The 14653-nt window shown below is 38.3% G+C and overlaps 1 protein-coding gene and 1 non-coding gene across 23 annotated transcripts in view; one reads left to right on the plus strand and one right to left on the minus strand.

Annotated features, from left to right (window-relative positions):
* HEATR5B (HEAT repeat containing 5B) overlaps positions 1-14653 on the plus strand; it is a 111833-nt gene that overhangs the window by 80460 nt on the left and 16720 nt on the right. For all 22 annotated transcript variants that reach the window (XM_035272809.3, XM_078349492.1, XM_035272810.3 and 19 more), the window contains 4 exons: positions 1470-1649; positions 6532-6769; positions 8431-8685; positions 9681-9808. In XM_035272809.3, coding sequence (XP_035128700.1) covers positions 1470-1649; positions 6532-6769; positions 8431-8685; positions 9681-9808 — 801 coding nt within the window. The remainder of the gene's footprint in view (positions 1-1469; positions 1650-6531; positions 6770-8430; positions 8686-9680; positions 9809-14653) is intronic.
* Positions 1362-1423, minus strand: LOC118147580 (U7 small nuclear RNA). Its single transcript, XR_004734024.1, has one exon. It is a non-coding gene; the product is annotated as a U7 small nuclear RNA (small nuclear RNA).

Here is a 14653-nt window from a genome sequence, read left to right on the forward strand (position 1 = left end):
AATTTGATCCATGTCATCTCTGTTCTGTGGTATATTGTAAAAGAACACTTAACTGGGCATATTACTTACTGTCTATATACTTTTTTTCTTATATGTAAGTACTGGAATAGTTTTCCTAGAGCAGAATTCTAATAATATCATCCCCCCTGTCCAGAAGCCATGGAAACTCACGATTGCTTACAGAATGAAGTCTGAATTAATTTTGCATTGAATTTAAATTTTGCCTTAATCTAATCCGAATTAACTTTCCTAATCTTATATCTTCCCCATGTAACTCTCCTATGTCTATACACACAAAACTTCCTAACACCTAAACATTCCCATTTCTCCTGCTAGAGAATGTCTCTCGTCTCTTTTTAAGTGTAGTATCACAGTCATAAAACATTCCCATGTGTTCATTCAATGTGTTTTTTGTTTTGAGAGGGAGTCTCACTCTGTTGCCAGGCTGTAGTGCGGTGGCGCAATCTCAGCTCACCGCAACCTCCGATTCCCTGGTTCAAGCAATTCTCCTGCCTCAGCCTCCCAAGTAGCTGAGATTACAGGCATGTGCCACCACGCCCAGCTAATTTTTGTATTTTTAGTAGAGACGGGGTTTCATCATGTTGGCCAGGATGGTCTCAATCTCTTGACCTCGTGATCCACCTGCCTCAGGCTCCGAAAGTGCTGGGATTACAGGTGTGAGCCACCATGTCAGGCCTTCTCTTTTTTTTTTTTAAAGTTCTCTTCATAGCAGCTAGCATAACCCTTTGCCTATGGTAAGCAGAAGTTTTGTCGAATTAAAGAATTATTCAAGACTGAACTGCTTTGGGTGGAAAATTATTTCTGCTAACATTTTTGTTAAAGTACATAGTGGAAACATGATAGGTAAATATTATTTTGTTTTCTACAGAGAAGTGCAATAAAATCTATGCTTGCCGTTGATATAAAAAAATAATAGTCAGGTGCGGTGGGTCACACCTGTAATCCCAGCACTTTGGGAGGCTGGGGCAGGCAGATCACGAGGTCAGGAGATCGAGACCATCCTGGCCAACATGGTGAAACCCCATCAGTACTAAAAATACTTTAGCTGGGCATGGTGGCACGCACCTGGGCATAGTCCTAGCTGCTCGGGAGACTGAAGCAGAAGAATCACTTGAACCGAGGAGGCAGAGGTTGCAGTGAGCTGAGATTATGCCACTACACTCTAGCCTGGGCGACAGAGTGAGATTCTGTCTCAAAATAATAATAATAATAATAACATTAAAGCATAGTATTGGATATTTTGTTTTGTTCTTTGGTTTTATTTTGTGTTTTATCTTCTAGGATAAATATCATTTATTCAATTTTCTTATGCAGTGTTAATATTTTTGTGTGTGTGTGAGAGGGGCTTTCCAGTAAAAATCGGAAAGCCTGCTGGACAAATTCTAAAAGAGCTGTAACACTGTGTTAATTTTTTTTTACATAAACGTTTTTAAATTTTCTTTGTCTAGGTATGTAGTACATGGATTGGAAGTGGAGTTGTCAGTGATCTCAATGATCTCCGTCGAGTACACAATCTTCTTGTTTCTTCTCTGGACAAAGTTCAGGCTGGAAAAGGATCTTCCAGCCAGCTGTACCGAGAGAGTGCCACAACCATGGAAAAACTGGCTGTTCTCAAAGCATGGGCAGAGGTAGTGACTAAACGACAACCTATTGTTTTTGACCCATTTCTTCATCCATGAGAAAATATTCCCCTAATCCTATTGGTTTCAAAAAAAAATTTGTTTTTTGAAAGCTAACTGTTGGCCAGGCATGGTGGCTCACACCTGTATTCCCAGCACTTTGGGAGACCAAGGGGGGCGGATCACCTGTGGTTGGGAGTTCGAGCCCAGCCTGACCAACATGGAGAAATGCTGTTCCTACTAAACATACAAAATTAGCCGGGCATGGTGGCACATGCCTGTGATCTCAGCTACTTTGCAGGCTGAGGCCTGAACCCAGGAGGTGGAGGTTGCGGTGAGCCAAGATTGTACCACTGCACTCCAGCCTGGGCAACAAGAGTGAAACTTCATCTCAAAAAAAAAAAAAAAAAAAACTAACCCTTGACATGGAATACTTTTTGAAGATATATTAACCAGTTTACTGAAAACCTCTATATTGAGAAAGGGCTCTCCTACATAATATGAGGAAATTAGGTAGGAAAAACTCTAAAATGTAAATAATAGAAAATACTTTATACCAAAAATCTTTTATTTCATTAAGTTTCTGGAGACTTGCCACCTTGATATTGAGGCTGTAGGGGGTTTGTTTGTTTGTTTTAAAGGTAAGGTCTTGCTTTGTTGCCCAGTCTGGACTTGAACTCCTGGACCTAGGCAGTCCTCCTGCCTCACCCTTCCAAGTAGCTGGGACTGCAGGCACGCACCACAGTGCCCAGCTTGTTTTGTTTTTTCAGTCGCTAGTTTGACCTTTTTCCTTCTCATAGTCATTTTAAAAAATGTATAATTACATTATTTTAAGTTCACTTTTCTAAATATCTTCTGCCAGTTGCTATTGAATTCTTATCATCTGCCCCCGGTAGAGAAGTAACTAATTCCTTCCTCTACCAGCTCAGTATCTCACTTCCCTGTTTTTGTGGTATTATTCAGTACCAGGTAACTGAAACCACAGAAAGGAAAACCACAAATAAGGGAAGACTATTGGAATTGGAATTGTTTTAAGCTTTTCCTATAATCTAAAACTGAACTTTTCTCATTCCCTTCTCACCCTCTGATTCATTCAACAAAGTGTTACTGAGCTTCAGCTCTGTCACGTTAGCAGTTGAGAGTACCGGAGTGAGATGTATTGAGAGTACCACATTTGCTGAGCAGGACAAACTGGTGAACAAGTAGATGCAACAGAGTGTAAGAAGCATTATCATAGGGGAAATACAGAGTGTTTTGAAACACATAGCAGAGGCACTTTGAGTAGGCTGGAGGCTTAGAAGTAGGCTCTTTGGAGAAAGTGATGTTCGCGCTGGAACATGGAAGCTAGGAGTAGGTGTCTGTTAGGCGTGAGGGTGAGGAGGGAACTGTGTGGAGCTCGCTGCTGTCAGCCCTCCCTCTTTGTATCTTCAGCGTCTTCCTCTGTATATCCTCTAAAACTGCGTACATTTGTCAACCACTTTATTCTAAGGAATATTTAAGGATATGCACAAAGATTCTGCTACAAGGGTATTGTTATAGTGCTATTATTCAGAAAAATGTGAAGTAACCTAAATATATTTCTTGATCTTGCAAGATGATAATATTAAGTGACTAGAAAATTGGGGTAAAAATTATACACACACATGCACACACATTATTATGTAAAAAACTGTGTGTTTATATAACTAGACTATTAACAATATTATATCTGAGTACTAGGATTGTGTATGGTTTTAGTTTTCTTCGTTTTGCTTATGTTTCTGATTTTTCTCCTTCTTTGTGTAAGAAAAATAAGCCTAAACATTTATTTTAAAATAAGTCTAAAAGATATATTCTCACATTTTGCAGATAGCAATTTAAAATATAGAACCTTTTTTGGAAAGCATTCTGTAATATCTATTCAGAGTCATAAACATATTTATACACACTGAGCCAGTGGTTCCATTTCTTGGCCTGTATTCTAGTGAAAAATATCCAAAATATGGAAAAGAGGTAAGTTTAAAACAATATTTACTTGCAACATCATTCATAATATGAAGAAATGAATATCTTTTGTCTTTGAAAGCTGTATTTCATCTTTCTAAGATTCCCAATGCTAAGTAAAGAACTAGAAGTGAATATAAAATTTCAACTGTAGGAAAACTGGTAGATAGATTATGGGTCATCCACTGTAAGTCATTAGAATAGTGGTTATGATGACTGGTCTTCACATGGGAAAACCCCATGACATGTTTATCAGTACAACTAAATACAGAATCTTGGTACCACAAAATTACAACTTACAAAGATAAAATATGAAAACCCATAAAATTGAGGTTATGAGTCATTTTAAACTCTTATTTTCCCAACTTTTTATAGCATAATTATTAAAATAATATTATCAGTCAAGGAAAAATGTATACATAGACCTTAAAGTCTTACAGTGACACCCCTGCTTCCCCATTGCCCGCAGAATAAAAACTTCAGTTATTTCCACCTTTTATATCCTGTGCTCAGTCTGTACAAAACACTTGTACTTTACTTAGATTGCTATGTAGTTTCCTATTTTTATGCTCTTGCTCTGGCTGTTCCCTCTGCCTGTAAGCTCCCTTTCCATTTTTGCCTGGGAGCAAGTGAACTTTTGTCCTTAAAAACTCTCTCACCTTTCTCACCCTCCCAAGGTTAAGATTCCTTTACCTGTGATGTTCCTTGAGATTCATTCATTCATTCATCACATAAACTGCCAAGTGTTCATTAGGTACCAGACACTGCTTAGGCACTGGGTAGAGTATGCTTGAAGATAAATCATTAAAAAGATTATCTTTATGGAAGATAAATTATTAAAACCCAATATTTAAAAGTTTCTTAAGCACATTTTCACTCCCCTCTCATTATAATATTAGCCTGTGAATTCATGAAAAGCAAAAACTATGTGTTATTTGTCTTTTTGCTTTCAATCCTAGAACAGTAACAAATTCAAGGCAAAAGGTACCTACCCAGTAAGGATTTGATAAGTGAATGGCTGAATATACTTACAGTGCTCATTGTGACATTTTCTTTTCCTTTTATTTTTTTGGGACAGAGTCTTGCTCTGTTGCCCAGGCTGGAGTGCAGTGCAATTCTCCTGCCTTAGCCTCCTGAGTAGCTGGGATAACAGGCACCTGCCACCACGCCTGGCTAATTTTTGTATTTAGTAGAGACAGGAGTTTCATCATGTTGACCAGGCTGGTCTTGAACTCTTGACCTCAGGTGATCCACCCACCGTGGCCTCCCAAAGAGCTGGGATTATAGGTGTGAACCACCGCACCTGGCTGACATTTTCTTAAAAGTGTTAGTGGCTGGGCACTTCGGGAGGCCGAGGAAGGTGGAAGACCTGAGGTCAGGAGTTCAAGACCAGCCTAGCCAACCCGGTAAAACCCTGTCTCTACTAAAATTACAAAAATTGGCCGGGCTTGGTGGTGTGTGCCTGTAGTCCCAGCTACTCAGGAGACTGAGACAGGAAAATCACTTGAACCCATGAGGCAGAGGTTGCAGTGAGCTGAGATCGCGCCACTGCACTCCAGCCTGGGTTACAGATTTAGACTCCATCTCAAAAAATAAAAATAAAAAGTATAATAACAAATTTAGAGGAGAAAACAAGAGTGTAATCACTAGAAGATATAACTGTGATATATTCATAACGAGATCCAAAGTCCCTATTTTAGAATTTAGTCAATTACTGTATGTTTTCTCTGTGCTATAAGTCTGCTCAGTGTAGGAATAGCAGTAAGACAGTGCTTCTCATCAGGAAGCTTGCAGTGTACCTATATTGATATCATACTTAGGCTTTCTCATTAGGTACAATGGGCATAACACTGTGTACAAGGAAGACAGTTTTCTCAAGATTTCTTTTCTTGCTTGCTCTCATTCCTTTATTTTTTGTTTTCTCATTAATATGTTATTCAGCTTTGTATGTGCCAGTTGCCAAAGCTTAAATGTACTTAAAAAAACAAAGGAAAATAAACATGATTCAACAAAGAAGAAACTTTGAAATTATATTTTAGGAAAGTTGCTTTGATGTCTTTTTGGCTCACAAACTAGGAAGCATACAGATAATGTATGTGACTAGCAGGTATTGGCCAGGCTATCTGTCGTAAATGCTGGGTTGCCAAATATCATTTAAGATCTGTGTAAGAAGGAGTTTAGAAGAATATTTATGGAAATCCTTTCTGTTGTCTCTTTACCTCTCAGCCACTTACTTGGAATGCCTGATTAGTAAGTCTAGGAACATGGAGGCAGAAGCAGTTACACCCTGTGGCAAAAAAAAAAAAAAAAAAAGAGGGGTGGGGGGCCTTTGTAAAGTAGAATAAGGGAAGCCAGAAAAACTCAGAGAAGCTTACTCAAGGAGCATGCCATCAGAGGAGTAGTCAGAAGTCAGATCAATTTCTTTAGAAAAAAATGCCTCCAAAGCAAATGGAATTATTATTTTGTGTTTATCAGGAAATCATGGAGTTGTATGTACTTTTTTTTCTTTTTTTGAGACAGTGTCTCTAATCTGGTGCCCAGGCTGGAGTGCAGTGGCATGATCATAGTTCACTAGAACCTTGAACTCCTGGGCTGAAGTGATCCTCCTGCCTCAGCCTCCCAAGCAGCTGGGACTATAGGCATATGCCACCATGCCTGGCTAGTATTTCTGTTATTTTTTGTAGAAATAGGATCTCACTATATTTCTCAGGCTGGTCTTGAACTCCTGGCCTCAAGTGATTCTCCTGCCTCAGCCTCCCAAAGTGCTGGGAGCCACTGTACCTGATGAAGCTGTATACTTTCTAATATCTATACCCAGTTATCTTTGATGATTTAACTGTATTTTTATAACAACTTAAAATATCATTTTATCTTATGCCTTATTTTGTCCTCCTAAATATCATATTAGGTATACGTGGTTGCTATGAATATTAAAAAGGAAGCAGAGTCAAAACCAAAAAGAGCAATTAAAAATACTGACGACGATGATGATGACTATGGTACCATAGATGAACTGCCACCAGATAGTTTAATAACACTAGTACAACCCGAACTGCCAACACTCAGTCGCCTGTGGTTAGCAGCATTAAAAGATTATGCACTCTTGACTTTACCAGCTGAATTTTCTAGTCAGCTTCCTCCAGACGGTAAAGTATCCCATTCTGAGTTTTACTTTTATGGAGTTCAAAGTAGTAGTTAAACAAAATGGAGATGGTACAGGCTAGCAGCAATAGTAACTACAATAACAGTTTAAATTTTTGTGGACTTAAATTTGATGTTGTCTCAGAGTATGTTCTCTATATTGAATTTGTAGATGGAAGATACAGCATGGAGCTTTTTCATTAGCAGAAGCAAACATGTTAGCAGGCACTGTTATAATAATTGCTGTATGAGCTAAGGTGTTTTTTTGTTTTTGTTTTTTGGTTTTTCATTTTTTGTTTTTGTTTTTTTGTTTTTTTTGAGAGAGAGTCTCACTCTGTCGCCCAGGCTAGAGTGCAGTGGCGTGATCTCGGCTCACTGCAACCTCCACCTCCTGGGTTCAAGTGATCCTTCTGCTTCAGCCTCCCAAGTAGCTGGTACTATAGGCGCCCACCACCACACCCGGCTAATTTTTTGTATTCTTAGTAGAGATAGGGTTTCACCATGTTAGCCAGGATGGTGTCGATCTCCTTACCTTGTGATCTGCCCACCTCAGCCTCCCAAAGTGCTGGGATTACAGGCATGAGCCATCGCGCCCAGCCTGAGCTAGGGTATTCTAAATAGCTATGGATAATAAGTCATTATGCTTAACCATAGATGTGTATTGCTATACTGTTCAATGTATGTATTTTCAGATTCCTAGTGTACCAATAAATTGTGTTCCTAAAGTGCTTTGCAAATGGTACTTTAGTTTTCTTATTGACATCAATGTAGAAATCATCAACATTTTTTTCTATTTAGAGAGTGTGTTTCTAGTGCCTACTCGAAGAACCCATTCTCCTTCCTGTATATGAATGATAAAAATAATGGAGTTCCCTCCTGCCCCCTTTTTTTCCTTTCTTAATCCATCATAACAGCAAGGAGTAATGAGGAAGTCCTCAGTATTGGTAGTGGAAGCAAAACAGGAGATGGGGTGGAATAGCAGAAGAGGAGAGAAACAGAGGAAGAAACGGAGTTCCCTGGTTATGGTAGAAAGAGAGGATGATAGGGTTTTTAGGAGCCACTGGCAGCAATGAAGAGGTAAATTCTGTGATAACAGAGTAAGAAAAGGTAATACTTAGTGACATCAGCAGTAGCAGAGGAAAGGCTGGAAAACTAGCATCAGTGAGGAAGAGACAGGTATTCCAGTTCATCAGCTACAGAAAAGAGGTTAGTTTTGGTGGTTTTGTAAAGAAGAGAAGGCCTTTGGCTAGATTTCTCTTTTGTATGTAACAGGTATTGTATGTAACAAGTATTTTTGTTAGTGGTTCATAAATGAGCAAACATTTATAATAGTAATGTTTGGCTGGGCATGGTGGCTCACGCCTGTAATCCCAGCACTTTGGAAGAGCAAGGCAGGCAGATCATGATGTCAGGGATTCAAGACCAGCCTGGCCGGCATAGTGAAACCCCACCTCTACTAAAAATATAAAACATTAGCTGGGTGTGGTGGCACCCACCTGTAGTCCCAGCTACTCGGGAGGCTGAGGCCGGAGAATTGCTTGAACCTGGCAGGTGGAGGATGCAGTGAGCTGAGATTGAGCCATTACACTTCAGCCTGGGTGACACAGTGAGACGCTGTCTCAAAAAAAAAAAAGCAATGTTTTTAATTGATTTGATTGTTTTACAGGTGGAGCATTTTATACGCCTGAAACTATTGATACAGCTAGACTTCACTATCGGAATTCCTGGGCCCCAATTCTCCATGCGGTGGCACTTTGGTTAAATAGCACAGGATTTACATGCTCAGAGTCTACGGAAGCAGCAGCAATATCTGGTTTACAAAAACGTTCTACATCTGTCAATTTAAACCAGGCATCAGGAGCAGTGGGTAGTGCTAAATCTTTGCCAGAAATTAACAAAGACAGAATGCATCTGATTTTAGGTAGGTCTGTCACATTCATATATTTCAGGATGTATCACTTCTGAAAATTTATATCCTTCATTTTGAAGCTATGGAAAGATTTTGTACAGTATAACACAATTCAGAGAAGGAAAAGTGAAAGGATTTTTCACCTCACCTTATAAATTGTTAATTGAATTTTTAACCTAAAAATTAAATTATTAAAAACTGAAACTACTTAGCTGTCATGTTCATTCAGAGGGCAATATAGAATAATTTTTAGTATAAAAACTTAATATGTTTTTCATTCAACAACAGGTTTTCTTTTTACTTGGAACTCAACCAATTATCCTGTTAAGCAAAAATGTTTAATCAGATTGCAGTAAATCCTAATGCTTTATAGATGCTTTTTTAACATTTAAGAATATATACATTGTATTGCTGTTAACATGGAGCATAGTCAGGGAAAAAAAAAGAATATATACATTGTAATGCAACTTTTAATGATCTTATTTTTGGGGGGATGAAAAGGAACACAGTTGGTAAGGTGTGATTATGGGATTCATCAGTAGATCTCATGTGAAAAACATCTAAAACAATGACTTCACCCTTATGTAAATTCAGAGCTGTTGTTTCCTATGATACCCATTGTGTCTCTATAACTTCCCATTTAAAAACATTGTATGCAGGAAAAGTCATTTGGCTACCATTTAATGAAAAGCAATTTTATAACATTTGTAAGTTTATTTTCTTAATGTATTATTTTAAAAGTCCTAGAAATAAAAACTTAATATCTTCATAATCAACCTGATGTCATGGGAATTCTCTCTTCCAAACATAGCTAATTTGAATATTAACCTAATTGCAATACTACAGTCTTATGTTGAGTTTGGCTTAACTTGGAAACCATTTTGAACTCTGAGGCATTAATAAATATACATTAAGGTAATCTGTAAAAACATGGAGAAGAAATATGATATCAACCAACATCAAGTGTTTTGTAATGAAAAAACATGTTTTTATTTTGTGCATTTCAGGTGTGAGTATACAGTTTCTTTGTTCCCCTAGACCTGAGGAGCCCATTGAACATGTTACAGCATGCCTACAGGCCTTACATACCTTGCTAGACTCTCCTTATGCTCGAATCCATATTGCAGAAGATCAGGTACAGTGTATTGCTATGATACACAACTGTGTGTTTTGTTTTAATCATATTTACCTTAAGATAATTTTCTCACATAGAAAGTAAAATACATATTTACTATGTAAATATTATCTATAAATATATAATTAGTCATAATATACTATATAACAAATATATTAAGAGCAATTAACATATATAATAAGTGTAATATATAATAAGTACTCAAGATTTTGGCTGTACTGAATCTTGGGTGACAGACAGTGCTAAACTAGATACAGTCACTATGCCTTCTTTAATTTGTTCATCAGTAATCAAAACTAAAAATAAAAGGGATCCTTTCAGTTCCAGTTTATGATTCTACTAATAAAGGGCTAAAGTAACTTGTGAGGCTATTGAATAAATTATGCCACTATTGAATGGTTGATGACTTTTTTTTTAAATTTAGGGCACCAATCTGCCAGGTTGATGAAGTTTTATCTCTCATGTAGTGAAATGTTTTTTGTACTGGCTCAAGTACTCATCTAAAGTTTCATGAATACCTTTTTCTAATTTCTGTATGAAATTTATAAGTGACTGTGGTACAGAATCAAGCTACCACTGAATTTGTTGTTCTTTTTTTAATTAGTGATTTTTTTTCTTTCTTTAGTGATATTTTTTATTTTTATTTTTAAAATTTTTATTTTATTTTTGGATACCACCACTACCACATCGTTTCACTTGGTATAATTTTCCATAAAACACAAACAAATAAAACCCAAAATTGGAATCATCTTATTACATCAATATTAGTTTTGTATATCATGCTAGCCAAAAACAAAACAAATCATATCAACAAAATAAATATGCCATGTGGTTACAAGATTCACTCACTGATTATTAACTCTTTTTGTGCTCTAACCTGCCTGAAGCTGTGCCCCAGTCAAACTACAAAGAACTCTAAGAATCTTCAGGATTGTTAGCCAGGCGCAGTGGCTCACGCCTGTAATCCCAGCACTTTGGGAGGCTGAGGCAGGCGGATCACCTGAGGTCAGGAGTTCAAGACCACCCTGACCAACATGGAGAAACCCCATCTCTACTGAAAATACAAAATTAGCCGGGTGTGGTGGCACTTGCCTATAATCCCAGCTACTCGGGAGGCTGAGGCAGGAGAATTGCTTGAACCTGGGAGGTGAAGGTTGTGGTGAGCCAAGATCATGCCATTGTACTCCAGCCTGGGCAATATGAGCGACACTCTGTCTCAAAAAAAAAAAAAAATCTTCAGGATTGTTATCAGATAAATCCATAAGATTTCATCTGTGAGTGAAGAAGGACTACTATATTTAAACTCAATTATTTGGGTTTAACATAATATCTCACACAGCTAGCTGTTTTTTGGATTTAGTCATATTTTGTTTATTTGAGTATTGCTTTACAATGGAAAAAAGGATGTATTCTTTTTCTGAATTGGATCCGATTTTAACATGATATGAGTACACTGACTCACTGTGTTTATTCACCCAGTTACTTTTACTCTGTGCCTGGTCTACCTCAAACATGGTTTGAGGTTTAGATAGTGAAGCAGTTTCCTGTGCCTGAATTAGGAGATAAGTACAGTGTGATAAGTGCTATTTTAGTACATGTAAGGCTGCAATTAGAATAGAGAGGAGGAGCCCAATGTTGTGATAGGAAAGCAAAGTGGGCCTTTCTCAGAGTGGGCAGTGGTTGAATCAAATCTTCAAGAGGGGCCAGGCACGGTGGCTCACACCTGTAATTCCAGCACTTTGGGAGGCCAAGGCAGGTGGATCACAAGGTCAAGAGATCGAGACCATCCTGGCCAACATAGTGAAACCCCATCTCTGCTAAAAATACAAAAATTGGCTGGGCATGGTGGCACACACCTGTAGTCCCAGCTACTTGGAGGCTTAGGCAGGAGAATCACTTGAACCTAGGAGGCGGAGGTTGCAGTCAGCTGAGATCACACCAGCCACTGCACTCCAGCCTGGGCGACAGAGCGAGACTCGGTCTCAAAAATAAAAATTAAAAAATTAAAAAATATTCGAGAGGGATTAGTCAGACAGCACAAGCCGGTCGGGTTTTCCTCTCAGAAAGAATAGCAAATACAAACACTAGGAGGCATGAAAGAACATGGCAAGTTCAAGGGCATAGCCATTTACTGTGGCTGATGTGAATGGAACATGAGGTTGCTGGGTGAGGCTGGACAAGGTGAAGACCAAATCATGAAGACTTCTTGATGACATGTAAAAGAGTTTGAATCCTATCCTGAAAGTGATAGGGAATCATTAAAAATGTTTAAGTAAAGGAATGATATAACTACTAACTTTATATTTCAGAAAGGCTCATTCTTTTAACCTCATAGAGGTAGGTTGGTTTGTAAGAGATGCAAAGGGAGATGGAGGCCAGTTCTGAGGCTTTTTTCATAATTCCAGAAAAGAAACAAGTACACTATCCTAGGAAGGCTTAATAAAGGAAGAAAGAAAGAGGGCCAAGATTGGAAACTTGAGGGTAAATAGCATTTAAAAATTGAGATGAAGGAAATAAATCAACAGTGGAGACTGCTAGAGAGGCTGGAGGAGAACCAAAAGAGAACAGAGTTATCAAAGACAAGGGAGGAGTTTCAAGAAGGGCAGAGAAAATATCAAAACAGAATCTAGCCAGGTGTGGTGGTGTAATCCCAGCACTTTGGGAGGCCAAGACAGGTGGATCATGAGGTCAAGAGATCAAGATCAGCCTGACCAACACAGTGAAAACCCGTCTCTACTAAAAAAAAAAACAAAAATTAGCCAGCTGTGGTGGCACACGCCTATAATCCCAGCTACTCAGGAGGCTGAGGCAGAATTGCTTGAACCCAGGAGGCGGAGGTTGCAGTGAGCCAAGATTATGCCACTGCACTCCAGCCTGGATGACAAAGTGAGACTGTCTCAGAAAAAAAGAGAAAAGAAATAGAATCTAGTAAATAAACACAGAAATGTAGAGGAGGTTATTGGTGACCTCCTGCAGAGGATTGTTTTAGGTGAATAGTAGCCAGAGAGTAGATCAAGGAGTAAATAAGAGAGTAAAGGAAGTAGAAGCATCTAGACTGGGAAATGAAGGAGCAAGACTTGAGCATTTTCCTTATATTGAGGAGAGTAGCCTAACTAGAGAGAGAAGCGGAAAACATATGAGATCAAAGTCCTTGAAGAATCCCTAGGAAGTCAAATAGGATTCAATAAGAACACATAAAGAAAAATTAACCTCAGATTAAGCCTCAGATAAGAGGCTGAAAACATGATCTTAAGGAAAGAGGTAAAGATGTCTTTGGTTGCAGTTAAGTCTTTTCCACCTTTGAAATCTTAGTTAGGGTCATTGGATGACTTTGATGTGAAAGATTGTGAATAAGAAGCTTAAAGTGGGTGGTGAAAGTCTGTAGTAGTTGCTGAAGTGAGTAGAAGAGGAACTCACCAGAGATTTCTCTAATCTCTGATAGGCAGAGATTGTATAAATTCTCAGATATTCAGCTCAGGTTAGAAATTATAAATTTTAGCAGTACTGGACTCTAAAATACTGTTTAACCCAATTATTTCCTTCCGAAAGGAGAATGATCAACTTTGAATATAAATTGCATTTAAGTATGTAAATAATAAATCATTTTTTGCTTGAAAATACATTGGGGTAAAATGTGAACATTTCTTTTTTTGTTTTTTTTTTTGTTTTTTTGGGGGAGGAAGGGAGGAAGGCAGGAAGGGAGGGAAGGAGGAAGGGAGGAAGGCAGGAAGGGAGGGAAGGAGTAAGGGAGGAAGGGAGGAAGGGAGGGAAGGAGGAAGGGAGGAAGGCAGGAAGGGAGGGAGGAAGGAAGGGATGAAGGAAGGAAGAAAGGGAGGAAGGGGGGGGGGAAGGGAAGGAAGGAAATCAAGCAATGAGAAAGACGTTGCCGACCTGGATCTAGAGGTTTACAAGTTGATTTCTTTTTTTTTTTTTTTTTTGAGAGAAGGAAAGAAAAAAAAATGAGTAATGGAGAGGAAGAAAGAGGAAGAGAAAGAGGGAGGGTGAACGGAAATATTGCTTTATTCTGAAAAAAAAAAAAGGGTATTAATAATGGCCAGTGTTTCATTTAAACCTATGAGTAGGTGTGATGTGGTATTGACAAGAATGTATATTTTGTGTATTTGAAGTGGAGAGCTCTATAAATATTTATTAAGTTTACTTGTTCCAGATCTGAGTTTGAGTCCTTGATATCCTTATTAATTTTCTATCTCATTAAATCTAAGTCTCTATGTATCTGGGTGATAGGATCGTTAGCTCTTGCTGTTGCATTGATCCTTTTACCACTATATCTTTGTTGCTTTAAAATCTATTTTATCCGATACGAGAATTGCAACTCCTGCTTTTTATTTATTTATTTATTTTTGCTCTCCATTTGGTTGGTAAATCTTTCTCCATCCCTTTGTTTTGAGTCTTTGTGTATCCTTGCATGTGAAACAGGTCTGCATGTAACATGCCGTTGGGTTTTGGCTGTGTCTTTTGATTGGGGGATTTAGTCAATTTAAATTTAGGGTTACTGCCATTTGATGTTAACTGGCTGTTTGATCCATTTGTTGATGTAAATTCTTCTTTATGTTGGTGCTCTTTACTTTTTGGTATATTTTTAGAAAGGCTGATACCGGTTGTTTCTTTCTGTGTGTAATGCCTCTTTCAGAAGCTCTTGTGAAGCAGGCCTGGTGGTAATAAAATCTCTGAGTACTTGCTTGTTCATAAAAGATTTTATTTTTCCTTCAGTTGTGAAGCTTAGTGTGGCTGGATATGAAATTCTGGGCTGAAGGTTCTGTTCTTTGAGGATGTTGAATATTGGCCCCCACTCTCTTCTGGCTTGTAGAGTTTCCACTGAGAGAT

This window comes from Callithrix jacchus, chromosome 14, assembly GCF_049354715.1.
Source record: "Callithrix jacchus isolate 240 chromosome 14, calJac240_pri, whole genome shotgun sequence".
Taxonomy (NCBI): domain Eukaryota; kingdom Metazoa; phylum Chordata; class Mammalia; order Primates; family Cebidae; genus Callithrix; species Callithrix jacchus.